The sequence below is a fragment of the Taudactylus pleione genome, unplaced genomic scaffold (genome assembly GCF_031769625.1).
Source record: "Taudactylus pleione unplaced genomic scaffold, aTauple2 ptg000086l, whole genome shotgun sequence".
NCBI classification, from domain to species: domain Eukaryota; kingdom Metazoa; phylum Chordata; class Amphibia; order Anura; family Myobatrachidae; genus Taudactylus; species Taudactylus pleione.
Window position 1 is genome coordinate 32,594,347 of NW_028284488.1, and position 23,574 is coordinate 32,617,920.

At 44.4% G+C, this 23,574-nt stretch overlaps 1 protein-coding gene across 1 annotated transcript in view; it reads right to left on the reverse strand.

The window, feature by feature from the left end:
• The window catches only part of PTPN12 (protein tyrosine phosphatase non-receptor type 12), a 143,382-nt gene that overhangs the window by 83,584 nt on the left and 36,224 nt on the right, over positions 1–23,574 (reverse strand). Inside the window, exons 2-3 of the mRNA XM_088468821.1 lie at positions 12,299–12,407; positions 3,081–3,157 (exon numbers count right to left, since the gene is read on the reverse strand). Of these exons, the coding sequence (XP_088324947.1) occupies positions 3,081–3,157; positions 12,299–12,407 (186 nt within the window). The remainder of the gene's footprint in view (positions 1–3,080; positions 3,158–12,298; positions 12,408–23,574) is intronic.

Below are 23,574 nucleotides of genomic sequence, written 5' to 3' on the forward strand. Positions count from 1 at the left end.
TCATTTTTAACATTTTACTGCCCGATTTGCAAGCGATTGCACGATGACAAAATCGCCTAGTGGATGGGCAGCATAATGCTTGCCCTTAATGATTTCAGACCAGGCCATCTATCACTAGTAGGCAGCCTCATGCAGGTTTTGTTTTTTGACAGCATTATCACATTGATTAAAACATACAAGAGGGCTTTCAGAGAGATCGAGAAAAAAGGAGATAAAACAATGACAATATATAGAATAGTAAGATCTTAAAAAACAGAGATTGTAACAGTTTTATACAATCTAGGTAAAGAGACATGAAACCGGAATATTATACTGTACTTATTACATTTATGTACTAAGCAAAAGCTTTAAAAAGCTCAAATATTTTAGCAACCCACGGTTTTATTAATCAAATTCAGTGTTTGAGCAAAATAAATCTATTGACAATTAAGTTTCCTTTTTTTTTTGTTATTAAAAAAAAAAAAAAAACATGGACCAGCTATAAGCCAATCTACAGTGTATAGTAGTGAAAGGCTTAAAAATGACAAGTCTGCTTTTAAACCATTGCCTCCCTTAACAGGGTAATCCCACTTACAATATGTGGTATTGTTTAACTTTAAACTTCTGTTAAATCAATTAAAAACGTAAATAAATAGTTATGACTTTATTAAATAAAAATAAAATCTTTTGTGGCATATCCTGACTATCATTTGCACCATTTTTTTATTTACTTATACACATAACTATTGCACACACTGATTAATGGTATATAGTTATAAAGCAGTGACTGTACTTAAGGATCCACAAATTCAGTTATAAAGGTTTCTTTCTATAACACAGAAATATATGAAGCAATGTGTCAAAAAAAGAATATAAGTGGCAATTACAATGGGTGATATTTATATGCACTAGACTGCGGTTTTACCCTACTTTTGAATAAAAAAAATTGTAGATACTCGAAGTTCTCAAAAGCACAGCAAGTGGTTGCATAACAGCCAGTATCTGATTGTCTGGCAAAGTGTCCTATTTAAAAGGAATCTAACCCTAGAATTTTCATTTCTCATTTGGACTAATCTAATGCTCATTATTAAATAATTAATTCATACCATATACTGTTATTGGACTCCATCTATTTGTTTATGATTGTGCGAATATGATTTTAACATTCAGAACAGTACATTTTTTTTTCAATCTCTCCCTCATAGGGCCGTATTCAATTAGGTGCAAACTTTTCGCCGTCATCGCTGGTTTTCCATGTGGAAAAGTATCGTGCGCGTCCCTGCTTATCCCCGTATTCAATTTGAAATCAGCGAAAACTGCAGTTCAATTATATGCTTAAATAAATTTATATGAATAATAATCTACAGCCTTGATACTTGTGTATAGACAACTGCGCAGACATCTCTTCTCTTTTTATTCACATGCTAGTGAGGGTTATTGGCAGAATACCCTCTGGTGTCAGCAGCAATTGTCTGTAATAAACATTAGTTGAGCGGATCTAGCGCACCCACTTCTTTTTTGGTTGGAATGAAAACCTGGTAATGTATGGGAACAAATGACAGTCGTCCATTTGCTCACAAACATTGGAAAATAGCCAAAAATGGTTGTGCAGACAAATTGGATAAAACACACAAATGTAACCAATTTGAACATTTTTTTTTGTCCTTTTTGCAGTGTTTAAAACCATATGATCGACTGTCACTTGCTCTCATACACTACCAGGTTTTCATTTCAACCAGCCAGATTGGACAGATATCTGTATAGAAAATTGTATAGTGGACGGCCAGCTTTATAGTAACAGATGGGATCCAGTGGATTACACTGCTAAAGCCTGGTGGTTTAGCACAATTGTGATATACTATATCCTATGCAATAGTCCCTCATTGTATGGGTTTTCCCAATTAATATACCAATAAAATTGATGGAAATAGCTCCTAAGAACAACAGCTGTTAAAACACTATTGGTACAACCTGCCTTCATGTTATTTTACACTATATTAATACACAAAAAGTTAATGTGAATGGCTAGTTAATATTTCATTTAATATTCACAGGTATAATAAAAATTAAACTAATTAGAGTTTTGTCTTTGATTTTTTTATCGCTTAAATTTTGTTGATTGCAAGATCAGAGCAGGGCGGTGGAGGTTAGGGTTATGGGTAGTGGTTCGAATAGTTACTGCCGCCGGAACTGCTTCTCACGTGGCCACTGGAACACTGAAAGACTACGCTGGAGCTGCTGCCGCCACCAGGAGGGGGTAAGAAGCCACTAGACTACCAGGGACTGTTTGTCGACAGTTCAGCATATCGACATATTATCCGTGTAGACATGATGAATGTAATGTCGAAATGGTCACTATCGACATAAGCATGTTGTATGTTGACAGTTCGACCAGGTCAACATAATAAATGTTGACATTATGATTGTCAACCAATCATACTACACCCTTCTCTGGAATGATTGATTTATGTAATAAGATGTTTGTTTCAAAGCAGAAAACTTGTTGTATAGTGTAGTTGCAAATATTCAAATGGTGTCCTTCACCGAGGTGACAATGGAGCTTGACTTTCTCGGAGATAGAATGACAAATGGAATGTAGAGTAATTTGAAACTATTACAAAACTGCATATAAATAGTTCATGCACATACTTGGTTCATGTAATATAATAGCTCCAGAATAAACACTTGATATAACCTATTAACAGAGACAAAATACCAATGTGTGACAACTATACCGATTGCCCTTCTTGCAAAATGAGGGTTATTGGGCAATTTCAACAAAATAATATTTTAAAAGATTAGATAAAAATTCAATACCAAGACACTCATGAGGGGCGGTAGCATGACAAATGAAATGTAAGTGCTAAGAGGCCTGGTCTATTAGGATTCTCTATCTCAGGCTGTTTGACACCTCTGTTTTTCGGCCAATAGAGCACAAGTGATATTTTGTATTTTATTTAAAATTATTATTTAAAACTAAAATTTAGCATTAGCTGAAATCACCATTTACGTCAGATATGCAGATATAAAAGCAGCCTTCATTAAGCAATGTGTAAAAATTAACAAGACCTGTGCAGGGAGGCTATAAAGACGCGTCATACCTTGATAAAATTTGCATTGATGTAATCAGATTCATGGGGAGGAATTTTCAGCGCAAGTTTAACCCTGCTGTGATCAACTGTACAGAAAACAGAAATGTTACATTCCAGATTAAAAAAAGAGAAAAAACTGTTTTGCAGGTCTTAAATATAAGTTATATTATATAAAGAAATTGATTTAAATACTAACAACACATTTATGAAGACTTACTTTAACAATAACGTGAAGAGAGAGAAGTTAATTATTTTTAAGCATGCACACAAGGTAGCAAAGCCTTTAATAAAATAAGGGAGACAAAAAACTTTGGAGCTTGGAAAGTTTCGGGTTAGAATTTAAATCCATGATTTGTTTGGCAGTGCCTTTGAGACAAATAATATGAGATATGGTAAGAACTTACCCTTGTTATCTCTATTTCTACGAAGTCCATAGGGTTCCACAGGATACCTTGGGGTATAGGTGTGACGTCAGTCGCAGGGCACCAAAGAGTTAAGCTTTCAGCCTCCCAGGATGCACTAGGTCCCCCTCCTATACCCCGCCCCCGGGCCAAGGCACCTCAGTTAGTTACCAAGCCATAGGCCGGAGGAGGAGAAGGAAGAGAGAGAACAAAGATCTGGACACATACAAGAATCACATTCTCACCAGAGGGAGACGGAAAACCGGTGACCAGAGCAAAGCCCATCTGCAGCACAGGTGCGACAGGGCGGGAGTCCTGTGGAACCCTATGGACTTCGTAGAAATAGAGATAACAAGGGTAAGTTCTTACCATATCTCATATTTTCTACTTCAGGGTCCATAGGGTATCCACAGGATACCTTGGGGATGTCCCAAAGCAGTATCCTTTAAGGGTGGGGACGCTCCTGTGCAGAAAGGAGAATCCGCCGCCCGAAGGAAGCATCCTGAGAGGCGAAGGTGTCAAACCTGTAATACCTCACGAAGGTATGGACAGAAGATCACGTAGCAGCCTTGCAGATCTGAACTGCCGAGGCACCACGTCGAGCTGCCCACGAAGGACCCACAGACCTAGTGGAATGAGCCTTCAGAGAAGGAGGGACCGGTAGGCCTTCATGAAGATAAGCTTCAGAAATAGCCATACGGATCCAGGCTGCCAAAGTTTGCTTTGAAGCAGGCCAACCCTTTTTACGGAAGCCAAAGAGGACAAACAAAGCGTCCGACTTCCTAAACGAAGAAGTGCGGTCAACATAAGTCCTTAAGGCCCGCACAACATCCAAAGAGGCCTCACCCACGGAAAGACCCGGTGAGTTAAAGGCCGGAACAACTATTTCCTCGTTAATATGAAACTGGGAAACAACTTTGGGAAGAAACTCGGGCCGAGTGCGGAGCACTGCCCTGTTCCCATAAAAAACCAAGAAAGGGGGTCTACAAGAAAGAGCCCCTAACTCAGAAACACGTCTGGCCGAAGCAATGGCCAGAAGGAAAACAGTCTTAGCTGTTAGCCATTTAAGATCCACTGAGCCCAGTGGTTCAAACGGCGGTCCTTGGAGAGCCCTCAGGACCACAGCCAAATCCCAAGGCGCCACAGGTGGAACAAAGGGCGGCTGAATGCGGAGAACACCCTGCATAAAGGTGCGCACATCCGGGATTGTAGCAATCCTACGGTGAAACCAGACAGATAGGGCCGAAACCTGTACCTTCAAAGAAGCAAGGCGAAGCCCATGATCTAGTCCCGCTTGCAGGAAGGCGAGAATCCGAGACAGACGAAACTCCCGCGGTGCATAACCTCTCGGTCGACACCACTGGAAGAACGTATGCCACACGCGATGGTATATCCTCGCGGAAGACGGTTTCCGAGCTCCTAACATGGTCCGCACCACAGAGCTGGAAAACCCCCGGGACCTCAGCATGGCCGTCTCAACAGCCACGCCGTCAAAGACAGCCGAGTCAGGTCCGGGTGAAGGCAAGGACCCTGAGACAGAAGGTCCGGTCGTAGCGGCCACCGCAGAGGAATGTCCACGGACAGACCCTGAAGGTCTGAGAACCAGTGCCGTCTGGGCCACGCGGGAGCTATCAACAGGAGCGTCCCTCCTTCCTGTTTGAATTTCCGGATTACCCGTGGAAGAAGGGAGACCGGAGGGAACAGGTATGCGAACCGGAACGTCCACCGGACGGACAGAGCATCCACCAGAGACGCCCCTTCGTCTCTTGTGCGAGACCCGTACACCGGCAACTTGTCGTTGTGCCGGGACGCCATGAGGTCGATTTCTGGAAGACCCCACCTGTCCACCAGTAGTTGAAAAACGTCCGGGTGCAGGGACCATTCCCCCGGATGAACGTCCTGGCGACTTAGAAAGTCCGCCTCCCAATTGAGCACTCCCGGGATGAAGACCGCTGATATGGCCGGAAGATTGCGCTCCGCCCAAACCAGGATCCGAGAGACCTCTACGAGAGCCGCCCGACTGCGAGTTCCTCCTTGCCTGTTTATGTAGGCCACGGTGGTAGCGTTGTCCGACTGGACCTGCACCGGGCGACCCTGGAGAAACCGCTGTGCCTGCTGGAGAGCATTGAAGACCGCACGGAGTTCCAAGATATTTATTGGAAGCTCCGCTTCTGTCGGCGTCCACCTGCCCTGGAACAAGTGTGGACCCGAAACTGCTCCCCAGCCCCGAAGACTGGCGTCCGTTGTCAACAGGACCCAATTTGGAACCCAGAACGGACGTCCCTTGTTGAGGTGGGTCGTCTGTAACCACCACGTAAGGGACAGGCGAACCTCCTGGGTGAGCACAATCGTCTGGGACTTCAGAGACTGAGTCAGCCCGTTCCACTTGGACAGGATCAGGTGCTGCAGAGGTCTGGAGTGAAACTGGGCGTATTCCACCATGTCGAACACCGACACCATGGAGCCCAGTAACCTCATCGCCGAGTGTAAGGACACCCGGCGGCTGTGCAGACAACTGCGCACCCTTGACTGTAAAGCAGAGATCTTGTCCTCCGTCACGAAGATCCTTTGCTGTCCCGAGTCCAATAAGGCTCCAAGATGCAGAATCCTCCGAGACGGGATTAGAGTGGACTTCTGCCAGTTGATTAGCCAGCCGTGCCGTTGCAGCAGTGCAATGGTCAGGTCCAAGTGGCGTAACAGGAGCTCTGGAGATCCTGCCACCAATAACAGGTCGTCCAAATACGGCAACATGCGGACTCCCTGCAGCCGCAGAGAAGCCGCCATGACCGCCATCACCTTGGTGAAAACACGTGGTGCTGTTGCCAGGCCAAAAGGTAACGCCCGAAACTGGAAGTGGTCGCTGCTGATTGCGAACCTGAGGAACTGTTGATGGCGCTAAAGAATAGGGACATGCAGGTAAGCATCCTGTATGTCCAATGACACCAAGTAGTCCCCAGGTTCCAGCGCCAGAATGATGGACCGTAGGGTCTCCATCCGAAACTTCGGGACCCGCAAAGACTTGTTGAGTGCTTTGAGGTTGAGAATCGGACGATATGACCCATTGGGTTTCTGTACCAAAAATAGATTTGAATAGAAACCCTGGCCCCTCTGGGAGAATGGAACCGCCACTATAACTCCAGCCTGGAGCATAGTGTGCAATACCTTCCGCAGCTCCGTAGCCTTGTTCCGGTCTGATGGGAGACCCGTGGTGAAGAAGCGAGCCGGGGGTCTGTGCCGGAAGGAGAGGGCGTATCCGTGAGAAACCACCTCCAGAACCCAAGTGTCTGTCGTAGTGGTCGACCAACACTGGGCGAACTGTAGCAGGCGGCCTCCCACCCTGGGATCCCCCAAAGGGAGGCCCGGACCGTCAGGCCGCAGGCTTGTCATCTGGCTTGGGGGCCGGACGTCTGGTACTCCATGCCTGCTTCCGGGGCTTGACCGATTTCTTAGGGCCAGCCTGTCGAGGAAACGACTGTGGTTTGGGCCTGCCCTGGGCCCTAGATGACCGAAAGGACGATGGTCCCGAACCAGAAGGAGCAGCGGCCGACGGGAGACAGGCAGATTTGGCTGCCGCCAGCGTGGCCACAATCTTATCCAGATCCGGACCGAAGAGAACTTCTCCGGTAAACGGCAACGCTTCCAGGCCTTTCTTGGAATCTGCGTCCGCCTTCCAGGATCGCAGCCACAAGGTGCGACGAGCAGCTACCGCTGCTGAAGAAATTCTAGACACCAGAGTATTAATGTCTAGAGCCGCCTCGTTGATGTAGGTGGCCGAATCACGGAGATTGCCAATCAACTCCGCCTGATCGGCCGGACAGTCGGATTCAAAAGAAGCCTCTAATGAATCCGCCCAGCGCTCCATCGCTCTGGCAACCCAGCAAATGGCCATAGCCGGCCGTGCTGCCCCCCCTGCAAGGGAATAAGCGGACTTCAGGCAGATTTCTACCTTGCGGTCCGTAGCATCCTTAAGGGAGGACATGGATGGCATCGGCAATGTGGCACTACGGACAAGACGGGTCACGTGAGAATCCACCTGTGGAGGGGATTCCCACTTCGCAAAGTAATTATCCGCGAACGGATAAGCCACCGCCAGGCGTCTCTGCGGCTGGTATCTTTTGCCAGGTTGTTTCCACGCCTCCTCTAAATGGTCCACCAACTGACCCGAAAGAGGAAAGACTGTGGCATCGCCCTTCACATCTTTGAAAAAGGCATACTTAGATTTAGCCGCTGGGGGAACTTCGTCCTCAATCACCAAGGCTGTGCGGACCGCCCGAATAAGTCCAGGAATATATACTTTGGACTTAGCATCAGCGTCCTTAGTATGGAGAGGTTCCTGATCGTAAGGATCTAGAATCTCCCCATCATCAGACGTCCCTTCGTCATCCTCATAAGGAGCGGACAGAGACGCCACCGGCCTTTTATGAGACCGCATCACAGACTCCCCTTGCAACACATCCGACAAGTGCTGTACAGAACTCGTCAGGGAGTTAACCCACGCTGGCTCCTGAGAACCCGGGAGCGGGGAAATAGGGAGACTGTGGGGTACCACCAATTGTCGTGGGAACCCCTGCATGGGTGACGACACCACAGACTGCTGGGACAAACCCATCGGAGTAAACGCGGGCTGCGGAGCTAACTGGCCCACTAAAGCTGTTAACGCCTGAGCGAAACAAGCCCAGGGCGGCTCCTGTACCGGTGCTGTAACCGTAATAGGCCGCGCCATGGACAAACACTGCCGGCAAAGGCCCTCCGCGCTACCCTCCCCCTCCGCTAACGGTACTTTGCACGTGGTACACTGTAGCCGGAGGGGAAAATCACTTTCAGACATGATGGCACCACGTATGTGACCTCTCTCACCAATTAAGTATTAAATAGGCGAGAGACCACCCTGCAGCACCGCACCGCAAGGGCTGTAGCAGAAAGAACAGGGACAGTAATAAAGCTGACAGTTTAGATGAAGAAAAGATTACAGGCAGCAGCGCTAGCACAGTCACATACAATGCAGAGAAATAACAATTCCTGCACTAACAGCGCTGATCACTCAACTACACAGACACAGGGCCTGGTAGGACACAGCGCTGCATACACAGACCTGACCACAGCGGAGGAGAGGTATGCGGGGGGACCCAGACCACGATGCTTCCGTCCAGCGCTTCCAGCAGCGTTCACCATGCGTTCTGGAGAAGATGGCCGCAGAGGAGCAGAGAGGAGGCTGGCCTGGGGGAGGAGCGCTGCCACAGGACCAGTCGGCAGCATGCAGAGAGGGCTGTGTGCAGCGGGGGAGGCGCCGGCTGTGAGACAGGGAAGGCGCGCTCCCCTGGCATGCATTTAACCCCTGGGACGCCGCAGCGCTACCGCTCTGCTGCGGTCCGCTGTCCCAGGGGGTAGTGGAAGCGCAGGTTGGTCGCCTGGCTCCACGCTGCAGCCAGTCCCCAGGGAGCCCCCTGCCTGGGGACTTAGGACCATGTGATCAGCGGGGACCCACCGCGGGACCCCGCTGCTTACCTCTGTCCCCCTTGAATCCGGCCATGGTCCGGAGCATCTGGGGTCACCGCTAGCTGTGACCCCAGACGCCCACCAGCATCCCCGGATCAGTACCGGCGTTCTGGTACCGGCGGGGTGTAGGGAAGACAGCATGGACGTCAGGACTGACTGTCCATGCTGTACATCCAGTTGTGCAGCCACAGCTGCATGAAGAATAAGCTTCAGGGGCTCTTCTAGCCCCCACTCCAACAGGTGCACCCGACTCCGGCCGGGCACCAAACTAAACTGAGGTGCCTTGGCCCGGGGGCGGGGTATAGGAGGGGGACCTAGTGCATCCTGGGAGGCTGAAAGCTTAACTCTTTGGTGCCCTGCGACTGACGTCACACCTATACCCCAAGGTATCCTGTGGATACCCTATGGACCCTGAAGTAGAAAGATAAGCTAAACCTTCCACTTACGCAGATCTGCCACGTAGAAATAAAAGAATGCAGTTCTTCAGGCACTCTATGCATGCGTGTAGTTTTGCAATAGCCACTATGGGGCTGATACACAGTGCTGGCTTTGCACTCATTGCATCTTGCATGAAATTGCTCTGCACATGCAGCAATATTAGTGCCCAATAGTAACATGGGCATAATGGCCAGTACACACGGGACGATCAGACAACGATCAGGTATCGTTGTCTGATCGTCCTACATGAGCTGGATGTTCGAAATCGAACATCCAGCAACATGCATCAACCTCCAGACGACGTAACGATCCGCGATAAACGATCATGGGTCCCTATAGTAACCAGGCTAACCTGGTCGATATCGACTAGGTTGGCCTACATGCACGGGCGATGGTCGATATCAATATGGACCATCCGTGCATCGACCATCGATTGGAGGTCAGAGGGGTTAAAAAAAAGGACGATATAAACTATATTATTTATATTGTCCTTTTTATCTGACCTTGTGTATTCACCATAAGACATACTTACCTAGCTTTATTTCTTGCCTCCAGGAGAGTTCCTTGACAAGAGATGCGGGTGGCAGGAGGAAGAGAGTCATTGGCTCAAATGTCATAAGATTTGCAAAACACAGGTTGGTTTTACAATGTAAATAACAGCAGGTTTATGCCACCAATCTAAAGTTTTAGAAAAACCCCATTTCTCATTGAAATTTACAGTTTAAATGAGTCAATGTACTCTGAAATTAAAGCATAGAACAAATATACAAGTGGAGTTAAAACATTTATTTTGTTTGGGAAGCTCTTCCAAACACTGTTGCAGAAGTTCCCACAAATGTGTTGCACTAAGGGGAATTGCATGGGTGAAGCGTGTGCTCTGGCTTGGCAGACTACCTATGATTTTATATTCCACAATTCTAGCGAATGACCACAAGGATCGCCCACCCTGTTCCCATTGACAGAACATGGCTAAGATTGCCACCAACAAAAGCTCCTCCAACTTCAGTGCTCAGCCGTATGCTGCCTATTGCCAGAATGACAATGTAATGTAATAGTAAAGTTCCTAGTATAGGGCTTACTGTAATGCATCCATATGTGTGGAGCTGCAGCACTGGGAACAATAAATGGCGATTCAGCGTCTAATGAGTCCAGCATTGAGCGACGGGCACAGTACACTGAAAATTGTTGGCTAAACACGTCGATTTGCTGGCTGCCAATGTAACGTTCATTAGGCAGGTTCACACACTATTTTATGGGTAGCTACCATTCCATTCACACTTTAACGTGCCTCCAAGAGAAGACAGACAGATAAGGATATACATCTGGTGGCTGGTATACCCCGTTTTTCTGGTCGAGTCCACAAAAACAAATGCGTGTTCTATAACTTTTAACTGGAAGTGTAGATCTGAAGCTAAGTCACATTTACATTTGAATCTCTCGTTGTCTAGGGGGATCTGTCAAAACTCTCTAATGCCTATAGGGCTTTGGCCCTTGTTTGTGGGGACCGGAGTTCTAGAGAGCGGAGAAGGGGGTCCCACATCCCTGATAATCGAGTGGTTCTGGATGAAGCAGAGACAGTACTTACTAAACTCAGGAAGTGCAGGACAGGCGCAGGAGTCTGATGTTGGCAGCGACTAAACCTCTTATTTAGTAGGAAAAGTCAATAACAAGCAGTTACTGAGGGTAAAGATGCTATCTCTTTACCTCATGGGTGACCAAAGGTGGGTACACACTATATCTGCAGATCGAGTGATCTGCAGATGATGGTCGATCATACACACTGAACGGCCATCATCTGTGTCTGGCTTCGGGTCCCGGCGGCGTGCCCCGCCCCTCTCACCGCGGCTGCCACTGTGTGCGCGCGGGCGATCTGCAGGCCGCCCGTACACACCTGCCGATGGAAAGATATGTCTGCAGACATATCTGTGCATTGGCTGTGCAGCACAGCCAATGCGATATGTCTGAACGGCGACGTACACCGACATATCGCGGGTACACACTGGCAACGGGCAGCAGATACATTGGCCGATCAATTGATCGGCCAATGCATCTGTCAGTGTGTACCCAGCATAAGTATATTTATCTGGTTGCAAAGAACAACTACCTCAGCACATCATAGTCCTCAGGCTATTATGCTTTATTTCTATGGTGCCACAAGGGGTCCGTAGCAACTTACAAAGTACATAAACAGTATGAACAAAAGAAAGAAAAAAAGTGAACAATACAGTACAAAACATTGCAGAACATGGACAAGGTTGCTGCATTAGCAGCCAGAACACCCAAATAAGCAGTAGGGTGGCAGGAGCCAGAGGTTTAGTGCTATTGTAGGCAGTGGGGAGGAGAGGATGGTGTTAGGGAAGGAAAAGCACATGAGGGAGCTCGTGAGACCTTACAATATAAAAAGGGGAGTGGGGGACAGACAGGGGAGACACACAGGGCAGAGACAGCAAGTGAGGAGCAGGGGGGTTAGGATAAGAGTTGGAGGGCTTTCATAAAGAAGTGGGTCTTAGAGTCCGTATGAAGTTTTGTAGAGAGTCTGATAGGAAAAGTTTGAGCGTTCAGTGGTAGGGAGCAGCACTAGCAAAATCTTTGGAGGCGGGAGTGGGAGGAAGTAATTAGTTGAAGGTAGGCGACATGCATTTGTGGCGCAAAGTGGGTGGGAGGGAGTGTCAAGGCAGATAACGTCAGATGTAAATAGGAGACGATTGGGTGTAATAAGGACTATAGGTCACAACAACCACCTAACTTTAGCACAAGTATCATAGGTCTGCTCATGTAACAGAGCATAAAACATATGTTCGTTATTTTATGTTAACGAACCTATGGCAAGTAAACTATAAAAAAGGAGGGGCAATTATACAGTCACAAACTGGATTCATTAAGCAGACTTACATGGCAAAATATCTTTATATCTGTTCTTTTTAACATTTTCTTCTTTTTCTCCAGTGATCGTAGGATAAATCTTTTCAGTTCTGTACTTTGTGGACAGTCTTCTTAATCTCTGAAAAACGGGAAGGGAAAAAATATTACTCAGTGTCAGTGTGATACTAGCTGCTTGAATCATTATACAGGAAGTTGCAGTACCGCAAAGTGATATGGAAACATCACATTGAACTATTACTATTTACTATTCTTCAGTAACAAAATTTGAACATATTATATACAACTAATATGTATTTATATAGTGTCATGATTTTGTGATTATGTGAAAATCAGTAGCCAGATAAAATGCTTAAAGCACTCCCACCAACTAACTTGGGAGCCTTATGGTGCATACACACGGTCAGATTTTTCTTCAGATCTGAACGATAACGATTTAAAAAAATCGTTCAATCGTTCATATCTGAAGGAATATCTGACATATCTGTCAGATCTGTCAGATGAACGATGCACGTTCCCGATGGTCAGATAACGATATCGGACATCTGATGTGTTTGCAGTCAGACTTGGACGATTAAATTCATTTTAATACAGTCAAAAATCGTTCAATAGTCCATCTGACAAATCTGACCGTATGTATGCTCCATTAGTAATTTTAGCTGACACTAATTGATAAGTTCGTGCTGAAATATTGATCACTGTTGTCTTCAATGTGTGTACTTAAATTAATTATATTAATGAATAAAAATTACTATTAACCTTACATCTACACAATCAGAAATTAAATTTCGATGCAATCACTACTTGGCAAAAAACAAACAAAAAAAAAAACAAGAGAAGACAGACAGATAAGGATATACATCTGGTGGCTGGTATACCACAAATTTCTGGTACAGTCCACAACAGTTAGATAGTTTTCAGCACAAATTACACTGTAAAGTCTACACTCTTGCTAGATATAACGAATATGGATAATTTTCTGTAAAACTATCGGAATATTATGTAAAAATCAATGATCGCATTAACACATGTATAAGCATCTATGACCCATTTCCCAGATACTCCTCCTAATCAGTTTCATACATCTTTGAAACAGCCTGATCATTAACTTGTATAAATAGCCATGTTGTTGACAAGATTAAAAAAATCAAAGACCAGCACAGCAGTGTTTGTCAACTCTTCTGAAAACAATAAAAGTTTTGTTCAAAACAGGAAAGGAAACTGTAGCTGCATAGTGAAGTTGAAGTGACCCAGAGAGTGGTCTGTGAGTGTAAATCATTAATTCATAAAAGGATACTAATAATGTTGGTAATGGTACAGTACAGAAATAGGGGAGGAGTACTAATTATGTTAGTGCAGCATGGCATTGTGCATTAGTTACTGTAGAGTACATTAACATCTGCTCATTGCATTTAGAATTACCCTACTGTCCTTTATTTTCCAGTAATTAACAAGTAATAAATTACTTGTTGGCAGAAATGGTCATTCTACATATTTTTGGGAGGAATTAACTTGCTCCTCAATATTTTAAGGACTACTTCTACCTAAAGAAGAGTATGGCAAAATGATATAGTGTGGATATTATAAATACCTCATGCTACCCCCATCACCCACTACTAGACTGCAATATAATTATTCATTCTGTAGTCACTCACTATAGGGATACATAATGGAGAGTCTGACTTGTGAACACTTAGTATGACCAGAAGTAGAAAACACAGGGAATTGCAGGTGCTGCTGCCAAACACCAGAGAAATATAAGCCCGGAACGTCTGCCCACTTAGATACACCCTCATTGGGTAAGCTTTACTCTGAGGAGAGGCAACAGACAACTTTATGTACAGTGTGCTATATACAGTCAGCCAGCTCATCTCAGATTCTTCCTCCTTCCTTTTGCTCCAGTCTGCAGACATTGTAGGAAGTATCTAATAAAGGAAACCGAACCATGATTTGAAAATATTACTGTGAATCGATTGGCTGGGCAGAGTAGGTATCATATACACGAATGTGCGGTCACCCTTTCTCTTCCTATAGCCAGTGTTTCCAAACTCCAGTCATTAGGAAACCCTAACAGTGCAGTGGGAAATACTGCTATAGCTTAATATGCCTCTTTAGGTTAACTCCACCTTATTCCATAAACTGATGACCAAGAGCTGAAAAACCTGTACACTGTTCATAAAATGTTAAGTGATTTATAGCTTTCAGTTGCTCATATGGGAAGGTTTCAAAAACTTTACAAAATTTACAATAAATTAGATCAGATAGGGGACTACAGCAATAGACTTTAAGGGGGTGATTTAATTGTTTTAAGCTCAAAGCCCCCCCACCCCTGCTGGGCACCTAAATGAATAGGCGCCCGACAGAGCAATTAAATTGTTTCTCCATTCGGGTACCCATTAACATGTCGCAACTACAAGCACAGGGTTTGGTCGCGCACAGCGGCTATACCAGTCTAAAGTGGTTTGGGCGCCGAAACAGCCAAAAAAAAAAACAGACTTTGCACACATGGGCCAGTATTCAATTTGAGGCGAAAAGTCCAGACTTTTCGCCTCCTTCGCCAGTTTTCCAGGCGGAAAAGTATCACGCGCATGCCCGCTATTCCCCATATTCAATTCCAAAAATAGGCGAAAACAGGAACCTGCAAAACTTCGATCGGCGAAAAATAAAGGGAATTTTCTGGAAATAATCCTAGGACCCCCCTAAAGATGTCCAGACATGGGGGATCACTATGGGTACCCCCGTTTTTGCCTGCAGAAGAAAGTCAGGTTTGTAAATAGTCCCGGCAGGTGCATAAATGCGGTTTTGAAGAAGGTGATGCAGAAGAGCATTTAGAAGTTTTTTGTGGGAACAATAACTATGCCCATCAAATTTGGGTACTTGAAAATGGGTGCAAGTATATTTTTAAGTGCCTTAAATGATTTTTAAAAATTCTGCAAAAATGCACCTGCCGCCACACCTGCAATGAAGAAAACACCTGCCGCATAAAACTCCATTCCGCTAATTTAGAAGTGTGTTCCCTATTTTTTAAACCCCAAAATTGAAATAACTTTTTTGGGTTGTCTTTTTTTTTTTAAAACACATTTTTAGGGACCATCCCCAGGGGTGCAGGCTATTTTTTTTTTTAAAGCCTGCACCCCTAAACTAGAGATGAGCGGGTTCGTATCTAAGAGATCTGAACCCACCCGAATTTCGGATATCCCTGCCTGCCCCGGATCCCTGACCCAAGGCAAAACCTCGCGACCCCTCTGTCGAATCGCGAGGTTTTGTTTTCAGCGGGCTTAACGCGAATTGGCTGAGAGAGCAGTCTGTCACGGCCCACAGTTGTGCCCCTTATGCAGCTACCCCTGTAGTAGCACCTCTTATGCAATTCCCCCTGTATTTGTGCCCCTTATGCAATGCCCCTAGTAGTTGTGCCCCTTATGCAATGCCCCCCGTAGTAGTGCCCTTTATGCAGTGCCCCCCTAAAGTAGTGCCCCTTATGTAGTGCCCCCAGTATTAGCTCCCCCTCCTAGTGCAGAACAGCCCTCCCACACCCCTGTGCAGTACTTACCTGTATTCATGCTGGCACCGCTCCATGCCGTCAGGGCTGACGCTGACTGGATCCAACAGGCGCACAGGATCCTCACGTCGCGGGTGACGTCACTCGTGCACTGCATCACTGGGAACTCTGGCCTCTGAAGTGATCAGAAGTGTTCCCAGTTGCTGTGTTAAGTTGGTCGCATTTTCACGGGGGGAGCTCCACGATCTACTGGTAGATCGCAATCGACCTTTTGGCTGGGTCTGCGCTAAGTGCTCATGCAAAAAGCAGTCGCACAGGTGTTCACAGAACAGTACATTACTTTTAGCGCAATTCTTCACTTGGATGCATTCTTCAGTAAGCATAATGGAACTCGTAAGAAAAAAATCATAGTTTAGTGGGGTGTTTTCACATCCGTTCCACAATTAGTCAAGTGTATTTTAATGGTGATGTTTTTAGGTGATATTGCGCAGTTGATAACCTTGCATCCGTTCACTAATATACTGAAAAGGAAATTGCAAAAACAATAGCAGAACACAAAATCAGTCAATATATAAAATGCACTAGAACTGACAGTATACCTATAAATTAAAAATAACTATACAGTACTAGACTTATGAAAGCATAATACTGCACACTGTTTACTTACAATAGTGAGATTTGCAATTAGCATGTGAAAGTAAAAACATTAACAAACAGTTAAAGTATAAAAGGCTTTGAGGAGCAAAGCGGATAATTTCCATTGCTATCCTATTAAAAGGTCGACTGAGTAAAGCGGAGGTCACGTCGTTATTGTAGCAGTGAAGGGCGTCAGCTGAAATATCCAGTGTAGCAGTTCTGGAAAACAGAACGTCCGGCAAGGCAAAAGCCAACACTGCTTACTCACAGATGAGACTAGTGACAAGCTTTTCCATATATGGCAGAAGGGATATGACTGTCAGTGGAACAATTGAGAGGCAAAAGAAAGACTTCCTGTATGCACACTGGGTAAAATGAACATTAACCTCTAATAATGCAGAAACTTAAAAAGCCTTCCCTGTGATAGATTTGAAATATAAAGTTGCAACTTTCAATGTTGTGCCAAAATAAAAACTATTATTAGATTTTTAGCCAAAGGAAATCTAGACTATTTATCTATCTATCTATATATATTAGATCTATATCTATCTACACAGCAATTGTGGCCGGCACTCCATACGGCTAAATGTGTAATGCACGCCTAGTGCCTTCCTCTATTACCCTTCGCAAAATGGAAAAGGAAAAATCTATAGAGCAATAGGCGGCACTCCCGGCGACTTCACAAAGAACACAAACTCGTAGGTAGTTTGTGTTCTATGTCGCCGAGAGTTCCATATTACTTATTATATATATGATTGAGCATCCAAAACAATTTAATTGCACACTCGAGCGCACATTCATTATTTAGTTATATATATTTATTAATTAATGAACGAGTGAGCAATTAAATTGTTTTGGGTGCTTAATCATTGTGCTTGTCGCGTCTTAAAGCACTGGGTTTAGCCGCATAAAGCAGACATTTCACTGAGGGCTGCGAGCAAAAATGTTGGCGTCCGCAGCACTCGCACCCGATCGTAGCAATAATTCAATTAGACTAAAAGCATATCCAATTGTTTTTTTTCTGACTGAACATCAGAAATCAAGTTGTTAATGACAGTGTTCAATACTCATGTACTATGAAAGGTAAATATCACGCAACACTTTTGTATTTAAAAAAAAAATTGCAGTTAAATAGCTACAGCTGTATGGCCTACCCAGATAAGTGGATCTATTTTGTGCTACCTTGTCTGATGTTCTTGGCTCCAGCAGACATTGCAAGATGCTAATACTGCTAATAATGGTTAGCTGGTGTGAATGCAAGACATTTTTAGTTCTGCTGTTGGATGCATTGCTGCAATTATTTTTATTCTAAAGCCTAGTACACATTAGCCGACTCGCCAATCCGACGCCCGATGGTACGATTATTCGGGAAGGCGGTACACACTGCACAATCTGGTGTCCAACCGCCCAATACATCGTACACCTGCACCATTCACCTTCCTGGTGTCAGCAGATGGGTCTCTCCATCTCCGATGCATGCACAGCCGATGGAACGACCCCGATGTCAACGTGCTGGAGCGCGCACAGTGCATACACACTAGACGATCCGAACGATATGTCGGACCAATTCACCATCTCGTCCGAGGAATAGTCTAGTGTGTACCCAGCTTAATTCTAGTTTACTGCCAAATATGGCAACAGAGTGGCTTCCGCAACTCCTCCCACACCAACCCCACTTCCTACACCATAGAACTACACTTTGACATAACAAAATAACAGAAAATCGGTACAGAAGCTCTTATAAAGGATTTAAAAAAAAATAAAAACAAAATGGAATTTCTGGGGCCATGATAATAATAAATACAAAACATAAAACTTTAATAAAATAAAATAGCTTCAAGATATTTCTTTAAGTTTAGATTACTTTTTATAGCTTTGCAATTATACTTATAATTTTAGTTCAATTGAATGAAGTTAGTAGAACACATACCATTTCCATAACAATTTTTTTCTACAATAGTCACCCACGCACTAACCAGAGGAAAACCTCAAGATAAACAAACACGAATACCAAGAATACAGTTTAGAATATAAATTAGGAGAGAAAAAAGAACAGAAAAAATGGCAACATCTAAGTTACTGTATGTGTTAAGTAATATAGGTACAAATAAACAAACTTGAAAAACACATGAAGGAAATAAGATAAGCGATTGTTGCCTCATCATGCGAGAGGAGAAAGTACAAGGACACAGGCTACTGCAGAGTTTCCCATTACAGTTCAGGTTTTAAGGATATCAATTGCTTGAGTCCTGATGGTTAAATCAAATTGAGTAAGTCACCTGTGCTCAAGCATCGATATCCTTAAAACATGGACTGTAATGAAGCAATTTGGGAACCTCTGGGTTAGTGAGCAGTTATTTTTCAAAATGGCATACGGTTAAGATACCGCCACCCGGAATGCCATCCGTCGGAATCCCAACGCTAGAGGCTCGACCAGGAACTAAAGATAGGCGTCTAAATCCCGACGCCTATCTTTAGCCCCACGCAAAAATCCAGAACGAAGGTAAGCCGGGGCACCCCAGGGGGAAGGTTAGGCACCACTGGGGGAGGGTTGGGTAACTTACCAGCCCTAGTCGGGATCTTCACTGTTCAGGCTTCCGGCGTCTGTATTTCGTCCGCCGGGAATAAATCCGGCGACATTACATAGATTACCTCAAAATGGCTAATCCATGGACTGCAAAAATCTTGAAATAGGCGAGGGCGATCATGGAGGACTCAGGTTATATGTTCCACCATATAAACCTCCTGGACTTTCTTAATAAGGGAACAAAGCTTATAAAACATCAAGTGGGTGTGAGAATATGGGTAATTTATAGTTATTTATATAGCGCATACATATTCTGCAGTGCTTTACAGAGAATAGCGTTCCCATTAGGCTGTTTCATTGGGGCGCCGCAACAAGCCCCAATTCTGAAGGGCAGAAAGCACCCTGCCCTCCAGCGCGGCGACCCGCTGAAACAGCCTGCGGGTTCTGTCCTCCACCCACAGGCCGCAGTGTCCCGCGGGTGGGGAAAACGGCAGAGCAGCGGTCACCGTCGGGCGCATCCATTCACAGTGACCATGGCGCTTGGGGGTTGCCCGGCCTGTCTAAGTGCCAGTCACGCCCCCAAGAGTGACGAAAAGGGGACATGTCATAGATACACGCCCCCTTTACATTCAGTGTAAAGCAGGATTTACAATGAATGAGAGTTCAGTTTTAAAATTTCAACTGCAACCTGCTAAGTAGTGGCGGTTCTTCAAAAATATTTCCCAAAACCTTAAACTACCAACTAGTTCGCTATGAAACACATTTCATTCTAAAGAGTCAATCCAATAAGCTCGCCCCCACGAGTCCGTGCAGCTACATGCCGCATTTACTATAGCTCTGGACGTGCTGATTTTTGCTTGAAGCTCCATAAGGCTGCGCACAAAAATCCATGAATATGGAGAAATCATTTAATGGAGTAAAACTGATATAAAATAAATATTTATAAAATACATTTACTGAATGTACTTAGGGCCCGATTCATTACCGATCGCAACTGCGATTTTGCATGCAATCGGCCGATTGATGCGTTCTGCACATGCATCGCAGTGCGCGAAGACTTCACTGTGACCGGACTGCAATCACAGTGACTACACAGACCAATCGTAGAGTGATTGACAGGAAGTGAATGTTTGGGGTGTGGTCGGCGAAACGCAGGTGTGCCAATGAGTGAACGCAGTTACAGAGTCGTGCATAAATTAGGCACGGCAATGCCATACGCAGCTTGGGCTTTCACTGCATGCAATGAAGTTAACAATTCCTGAGTAAGGTCAGAGCTTGTGCAAGTATGCGTGAGGCTCTGAATGCAGTCTGCGAAACCATTGGTAACATTGAGTACAAAGTATTACGGATATGTGTAATGAAAAGTGGGCGGCCTTATGTTTGGCTGCGACGGCATAGCGATCGCAATGGATTAGCATACCATCGCAGTGAGACTGCGTGTGTAATCGCTATTGCAATCGTTACTGAAATAGGGCCCATCATTTTTATTTATTTTTCTGTTTAATGATTTAATCTGATTTACCTACCTATACATTTCTAGTTTCAGATCAATAACGGTTTTTAACTTTACAGGCTAATGCATTCTTTCACAAGCTATATACTGTGCGGGTCAAAAAACCTATGCAAGTCACATTGTTGTATACCTATATAAAAAGTTTTCCATATAAATCATTACGGGCCTGTTTCAGAGGTGGACACTAATGGATTTGCAGGTTGCACGTTTTTGCATAGTTGCAGCGGGAGTATTATGTAAATGCTAGTCTCATCCTACCCCTTGTGTACTCATGTGCCGTTACAGTGCAAGCAATGCCCATACAAATCTGTCAGTGGGACTCAAACACACCCTCAATGCACCATGGCGATCACCATAGACACTTCCGACGCCCTGTGGCTGGTGCAGCATCTCCTTCTGAACCTTCATTCAACATGACCTCTGTGGCAGCGGCTCTGCGTTTGAGAACACAGCCACGTTCACTGATGCGCCCGTGCCTCTCCCATGAGAACTTCACTTTAGGCTGCCTCCCTAGTACATCCATGGAATTCCGCCGCCAACTCAAATGGGAAAATTCCTGTACGAAAAAGGTTTCTCTGCCTACACTCAGTGGTACACATACGCATTAGGTGTTTTTAGAACTTTTTGCGCATGCATACCCAGTAGCAAATAAATCGCTCAACTGCGCAAACAGAAACTGCATCCGCCTCTAAAACAGGCCGTTACTAAAATTAATTTTTAATCAGCTTTAGTATGTGTGCGCGTATGGTGTAACTTCTTTATGCATTTGGAATATTGATCTATGTAAAAAGGACAAATTACATTGCAAAAGGTTTTTGTTCAATTCCTGAATAATGTTTTGCAATTGAGGAAGTGCAGAGAACAGTTTAATTCTTACGTAAGCCCATTCACTTCCTCTTTGAAAAGATAACGGCTATACCACTTTTTACATGTACATTAACTTCTACTTACAGTATATAATTGTCATGCATTGCTAGCACATGGAATAAATAAAGTGAATGTAGTGGACAAAATATTTACAGACTAGAGCTGGCCATACACTGTGCAATATGCACCATACGACGCGATGGGGGATCCGATGTCCGACATATCGGCCGTTCCCTGCACACGGTGCGATCGAATGGCCGACCGCCTGATATGCAGTTTCCCGCCTCCCACACCCGTATAGCGCTGTATTGAATCGCACATCACATCCCCAGTTCGACTGAACCTGCAGTAAGATCTGGGGGTGTGATGTACGATCCCACGGGTGCACGCGCTGTCCGATATCGTGGCCATACACTGTACGATATAGCAGTCAAATCATACCAATCAGTCAGAACGGCTGCTTTATCACACCGTGTATGGGCACCTTAGGTTTTCGTGAATCAACATTTCAAATATGTATATACCTAGCCATGCTAAAATATATATTTAATAAAAAAATATAAAACTATACGTTTTGTGGACAAACTTCACCACCACCCTGCCCCTTCCATCCAGACATTCAAGCTAGAGACAGACTTTCCCCACCACCATTTAGCCTCATGGGGGGCAATTCAATTCAGCGTGATGCTGAATAGGCCCGGGAAGAAGTTCCCAGAGCTATTAAATTGACCGCGCTGTTAAGTCAAACTAAAATCACTTAAGTCGGGGAATGCCGGTTACTGCGCCTTAAGCTGAGTATTAAGTAGCGCTAACCGACATTCTCTGACTAAAGTGTCAGCTGTGAGGCTGTTAGCGCCGCGCTAAGCCGGAAAACAGCATTGCGGGCAGCACTCAAGTTGATTTTCTGCTGCACCTCAGGATGGTGCGAGCAGTAATCCTTTAGTCAAACTTAATAGCGCGGTTAATTGAATAGTTCCGGGAGCTCCTTCCCGAGGCTATACAGCATCACACTGGATTAAATCGCCCCTATGATGCAGACAAGCTAAACAATTATTAAATGACTTTAGCACACACATAGTTGCTCCTGAACAGTATTGCTACAAATAAAAGGCTTGTTGAAACATGCAGAGACCTATAGGCACGTGCTCATGAAAGAATATTTTACATTAAATATTTGTTCTTCACTTCTCTACATGTGACTACATTTTGATGTCTTCTATTTCAAGCTACGCATAGTTTTATGAGCTGTTCCTCATTAGGGTAATGCATACAGAGGAAAGCAGCAGGTTCGGCATCATATTTTGCAACATAAACAGGTAATCAAATTGGATGATATCTGCTATCTGGCATTTATCTGCAATTCTGCTAAAATTAAATCATCAGGCATCACAGTGTTTTTCAAGCCACACAGTATATATAAGGCACAAATTACTGAAAGGAAGACTTGTATATATAATATAACACACAAACACTTCAGAACAATCAAACTTTTATCTCAGTAAACTTTAAAGGTGCATACACACAAATATATTCTGGCCAACCATTCAATTAGTTGATTGGTTGGAATGAAAATCTGGTAAGGTATGAAAGCAAATGACAAACAGCAATTTGCTCCCAAATGCCAGAAAATGGACAAAAACTGTTTGAATAAATTGTTTAGATCAAACATTTAACAAACTTGTCTGACGACCATTTTCATCTGTTTTCTGGCATTTAGGAACAAATTGCTGATCATCAGTTACTCCCATACGTTACCAGATTTTCATTCCACCCAATCCACTGGTTGTATGGTTGGACAGAAAATCTTTACGTGTGTACCCAGCTTTAGTTTTAATAACCTCCGGAATCCTCGATACATTTGTCAAATACATTATTATCTTGTACTAAAGACCACTAAAGCTGGGTATACACACACACTAAGCAATGTGTACCGGATCCTGGGTACACATCAGAACGAGGTAATGAACAATGAAACAATGCCCTCATTCCGTCCTTCATTACCTGCAACGGGGCGCATGAAATATCCCTTGGTGATACACGGTGTTCATGTAAGAGAGCTGCAAACATGACAAAAAAATTTCAATTTATACTTGCAAAGTCAACTAAAAAGCATCATAACTTCTAATTGTGGTAGAACTTTCATGTTGGTCTTGTTTGAAGCTAAGGGATCATAGTTTTCATTAGAAATTTTTTATTTTTATTATTTAAATATTGACTTTAACATCGATCGTTAACCATTGGTGGTA